The following is a 5,761-nucleotide window of genomic DNA, read 5'->3' as shown; positions in this document are numbered from 1 at the left end:
GTCCCGGTTCCCCATCCACAGATCAAACCATCTGGGGACCCTACAGGTCAACTCACGGTCAGGGCCTATAGAGGGAGAGGCGGAGCGCGGGATGTTGCATGGGACGGAGAGTCACCTGTCCCGTGTCTTGCAGGACGCTCTGACAAGCCACTTTGGCTTGAGTAATTTGTCTGTCAGCGTTACTGATGAGACGGCCCAGAAGCATGTGTGTGTGTGTGTGTGTATGTGCACAGCAGAGAGCGAGGCATTAGTCATGATGGGCTCTGCCTCGTACATCCTCTGCATAATGTATAAGGTTTTCAATGGGAGTAATATTGGCTGTGTTGGAGGAATAGGTGAATAAGGCAAGGCTGATTGTGGATGCGGTGGATTGAGTCTGCATGTAAATTGATGAACTACAGAGGACCAAAACCTCTTGCAGCAAAACAGATGAAAAATTAATTGAAATTCCCCATGAGACTGCCACACACACCTGTGCAACCACAGACTGTTTAGAGAGCCAACAGCCCTGGCAGGTGCAGTAAATATTAAAAATACAAAGTCAGTCCCTTTGTCCTCCCTTTGTACTGTAAATAGAGCCCACTTCATAATTTATCAAGTTTTACAGCTACTCTGGAGTTGATGTTGTAAAAAAAACATGATTTTGCTTGTTAAACATGGTTTTTCTGTGTATGAATCCTAAAAGCACTGTTTATTTAAATGGAGTCTGGTGAGTTTTTGCGATGGGGATTTCTTTTTAAACAAAAAGGTCTATCTCTGTAGGGATCCTTTCCATGATGTTGTCAGACACTTAGAATAATAAGATAATAATAATAATCTGAGCCTGTTAGCGCCAAAAACAGAACTTTTAGTGGGGGTGAATTTAAGATTTTTGCCTATAGAATTATATTGCAACCCGGTTCGCCACCGCAGGTTCCAGCGTTGTCGCTCAATACCTGACCAATTTCAACACTTTTTGTTCACATTAGTCACTTAACCCTCCTGTTGTCCTCGGGTCCAATTTGACCCCTTTGAAAAATGTCTATATCAGGAATGTGGCATTCTTTTTAACCATAATTACCACAAAGAAGGATGGATTCCATGCAACACTCTTTGCAAATACAATTAATCACTTTCATTGAATTTCGGGTGAAAATTGAAATGGTTTCAAATCAGTATCCTGATACGTTCCTTAATTAACTATTAGTCAAAATAATTCATAATTTCTGCTTTATTAGCTCAAATATTAGGTACAATTCTCTACAAATGAGGGTTATGGATCATGGTTTCCAAAAAGTACTGTAAAACTAGTAAGTTGGTGAAAGTGAAAAGAAAAAAGAAATTATGCGTTGAAAATGTCAAAGGGCGAAAAAGGGTAAAAAAAATAAAAAAAATACGTCTTAATCTTTTTGACCCGGGAAGACAACACAAGGCTTAGACACCAATGTGTGGACAAATGGGAAAAAAAAAACCAAAATGACCCTTTAACCTTTTTCTCATGAAACCATTATTTGTGAATGTTTGGAAACCTGCATTGTTCACTTCTCCTCCCGTCTTTTTCTTCTTCATGACCTGTTTTTCTTGCACTCCTACCCCTTGTGCTGCATTAAAGCCCCCAGCGGTTGAAACGCACGGCTGCCGTTGGCACTCGGCAGAATTCTTTTTTAGCCGGAGCACTCAGCGTAAGGGACCTTTCCGATAAATAAGGGGACCACTTTTTTCACACAGTGTTGTAGTTTTTCTGAACCCGCTTGATGAAAACTTTGCATCATGGGGTTCGTTAGTTAACAAAGAAGCAGTGTAGGGTCAAATAAGACGTCACTGGATTCCCTACGCATCGAGAGGTTTCCTCCTTTTACCCTGCATTTGCACATTTTCACAGTCACACAGTTAGTACTTGAAAATCAACACTTTGACGCTCTTTATCATTGTTTTTAACTTTTTTTTTGATGTTTTCGTCTCTTTTTTTCAACACTTTTAAGCAGAAACTAGGAATTATTTTGACTAAAATTAAAGAAATGGATGGTGATGGATAATCATAGACTGGGATATGTCAACTTTTACTCAATACTATTTCAAAACCACTGCAAGAAATGCAATAAAATGAAATAAGACACCCCAAAATTAATGAAAGTAGAGATTAGTGAGTATTGTGTGGAATCAATCATGTTATTTTGGGTAGTTAAAAAGAACACTGATATAGGAAAACGGGTCAGTTTGTCCCGAGGACAACATGAGGGAAAATTCATAACTAGAAGTCTAACTTGGTAATTCAACTGAAAATCACTTTGCTGGTGTCCTCTGTCTTCTAATGCACACTTGCAGCCACAGAACGTTCTACATCTTAAATAAAGGATCAGTTCAAACTGAATTGAGAGAAATGAACTAAAAAAAGATAAAATGAAAGAGCGGGAGCAGTGAAGAAATGTTCCGAGGCACTGCTCCTGCGAGTTGGTACTCCCCCAGTGTTCTATTCCCCGGTGTAGAGACCCCCAACATCTCCCTCTGTTGTAAGCAATTTCACAGCCTGTCTAGCTTTTGGCTTTCCTCCCCAAACATTTGATAGCCAGCATTCACATGTGTGCACACACACACACACACACACACACACACACACACGGCCACATTCATCACACAGCTCTTAATTACATCTACTCCCAGCCTGTCCAGAATGCTAAGTAGCTGTTGAGTATGAAAACTAGTGCCTCAGACATTTCTAGACCTCTAGCTGGTCATTAAAATTCTGTCCTTTGATCCTTCCTTCGACTCTCCTCCTCTGCTGTGCAGGAATCAAACGAGGAGCATAAAAGCCACCAGCTTGACTTTAGCTTTGGCTTCAAATAGGTCCACTGAGATTATTATCATTTATGGAATATCACTAAAATAACTACAATTGACAAAATGGCCCAAGTAAAAGCAGTGGATTCAAGCAGATGTTATTTTAAGGTACTCCTAATGAGATTGCACCTAATACGGATAATTAGACTTTGATAAACACCCAGTTTATTAAAGGAATGCTGCCTTTTACTTCCAAGCTGACATTTTAGTTTAGATATCATCATGATATAATATGTTACACGAAAGTGAGTTGCCAATGTGTAAGAGATAGATATATCCAAATGAATATTCACAGGAACTTTACATTCCGAGCATGCGATTAGAATCCGTCTGCATTGCCATGGGCCTCTGAACCATGTTCATTTTTCACTTTTGATGTCATTATATCTGTCCATGCATCAGCAGTTCTGTCCTTACAGCCAGCAAAACATGATTATAGTTTCCATCAGAGATACTTATATGATGCCATCAGGGTTGATGCCCGTGAATGAGGTTTCTTCACTGTGATACAAAAGATACATACAAGACATATAAGGCTATATATATATATATATATATATATATATATATATATAGAACTTTTGCAAAATACCTCTTTTGCTCATCTTGCACTAAACCATACAGCCTTCTTTTTTCATATTTAATGTCATCAGTTATTTCCTTTTTATGTGTTTGTGTTTATGTGTGTATGCACCATCCACCAAGGCAAGTTGTATATGTTCCTGTCTTTCTTGATAATAAATCCTTATTCAGATTCAGAAAGACAAAAGGTGATGACAGTGTTATATGTGCACTTTTTCAACATATTGGCACCAATGGGTGCCGCAGCCTGCTCTAACCTGATACTAAAAAAGCCAGTATTACCTCACCGTGACAGGGGAAAGAGTCACCTCGGTGTGAATAGCGGCTCTGTGTTCTGCCAGCTTTTTCATCCCCGCCAACTTCCCTCTGCTCAGTATTCTGAGGACAAACATTCTGCTTTGAGAGATATGACATTTAGGCCCAATCACCGGTAATGGATACATTAACATAGTATCGTGGTCTCACTCAAACACGCACGCACACTCGCACATTAAACTAATGATACACGTTCTACTGTTGCCAGGAAACGGACTCTGGGGTTTACACCTGCGTGGCTTCCAGCTCCAGTGGAGAGACGAGTTGGAGTGGAGTGCTCACAGTCAAAGGTAAATTGTCCCTGCGTTATTTAAATGCATGCAAATAACAGCTCGATGGAGTGTAACAGTACAAACATTTTCTACAGCTGCAGGGAGACGCCTGATTATCACTCTTCTATTTCTGCACATCATTAATTTGGAAACTTTACTTTTATAATTAGCAGCAATGACATGACGAGTTATAGATGTACAGTAAGTGTGACAGCCGATAAGAACGTGTACGCGCTGAGACGGCATTTTGAGCGTGAGATAAAAAAAAGTCTAATTAACAAGCTGCCTTGTGAGCATGTAATAGCTCCAACGAAGGAGCACACGGAGCATTTGGTTGGATGGTCCGGTTGGTTTTGGGATGGTGCGAAAGTTGATTGGAACTCTGGAACCCAGGGTTCGGTTTGTGCAATTGGATCCAAATACTGGATGGGAGCCCAAAACAGTGCATGCACTAGCCTGGGATTTGGAAATAGGATTTTAACCTTTGTATGGTATTCGGATCAAATTGACCCATTTCAATTTTTTCCAAGAAGATTTTTCTACCTGAAAATCAATGGCCTTACCTTATCTTTTGGGATCAATCCAGAAAAGTATTCTGGATATGACCATTTATGTTTTTTCCATAGTGGATTCTTAACATGAATTATAACCTTATGACAAAAAACGAACCCCACTTCCATTTTTAATTGTGTTGTAGTAGAGACTGATTGCATTCCCTTAACACATATGTTATCTCAATTGTTTTTGTTTTTGAATTTAAGATAAAGACAATATTTGTGAATAGATTATGAAGTAAAATTTTATTTCAGAATTGTTTTTAAAACCCCAAATAAGTCACAGGTCAGTTTGAACTGAGGGATGCGAGAGGGTCCCGGAAGTGAAGACAATACAAGGATTAAGATTGATAACTTTCAAATCCAAATATGACCACACATCACTCGTCATCTGTGTGACATCATCATCTCTCTCCTTCACTCGCTGTCTGACATTAAAGCAGAACCAGAAAACCCCACACATTATAACATTATCAATATTTGGCTCCATTATTTCTGAGACCAGAAGTGTGGATGAGTGTGACTCTGATTTTCTGTCCAATAGCCCAGCAACAGTTTCAACTGTGTGTCAGTTGTATACAGTGTATACACAGCGTGTATGACAGAGGGCCCTGTGAAGCTAACCCGTACCAAATGGAAAATGCAACAATGTTGCAACTTCACCCTCGGAATCGCACCGAGTCTGCCAAACTGTAGGTGGGAAAGCGCTCTAAAGTGTATGAACGTGAAGCCTGATGTTGGCTTGGCACATTTTGGGGTAAATTAACTTTGATTCAATTTTCAATTCAATTTTATTTATAGTATCAATTCATAACAAGAGTTATCTCAAGACACTTTACAGATAGAGTAGGTCTAGACCACACTCCAGAATTTACAAGGACCCAACAGTTCTAGTAGTTTCCTCCAGAGCAAGCAACAGTGCGACAGTGGCGAGGAAAAACTTCCTTTTAGGCAGAAACCTCGGTCAGACCCAGGCTCTTGGTAGGCGGCGTCTGACGACCGGTTGGGATTAGAATGAAGAGTGAAAATAAAAAAAATAGAAAAATAAAAATAGTAGTTTGTAGCAGTTCTTTGTAGTAGTTCATGGCACAGCGGGGCACTGTGCGGCATTACAAGGCCCAGCAGGATGCGACAGGACACAGCAGAGCTTAGCAAGATGAACATGGCATCGCAGGACATTTAGCAGGACCATGGCGACAGCTGCTACCCTGATTTTGGAGC

General features: G+C 40.1%; 1 protein-coding gene across 4 annotated transcripts in view; it reads left to right on the top strand.

Annotated features, from left to right (window-relative positions):
- The window catches only part of robo3 (roundabout, axon guidance receptor, homolog 3 (Drosophila)), a 110,809-nt gene that overhangs the window by 79,574 nt on the left and 25,474 nt on the right, over positions 1–5,761 (top strand). For all 4 annotated transcript variants that reach the window (XM_032533531.1, XM_032533534.1, XM_032533533.1 and 1 more), the window contains one exon: positions 3,923–4,004. In XM_032533531.1, the coding sequence (XP_032389422.1) occupies positions 3,923–4,004 (82 nt within the window). The remainder of the gene's footprint in view (positions 1–3,922; positions 4,005–5,761) is intronic.

Source organism: Etheostoma spectabile, chromosome 13 (assembly GCF_008692095.1).
Source record: "Etheostoma spectabile isolate EspeVRDwgs_2016 chromosome 13, UIUC_Espe_1.0, whole genome shotgun sequence".
NCBI lineage: Eukaryota > Metazoa > Chordata > Actinopteri > Perciformes > Percidae > Etheostoma > Etheostoma spectabile.
The sequence above is the reverse complement of the archived record's forward strand: the minus strand, read 5'-3'. Positions and strand labels throughout refer to the sequence as shown.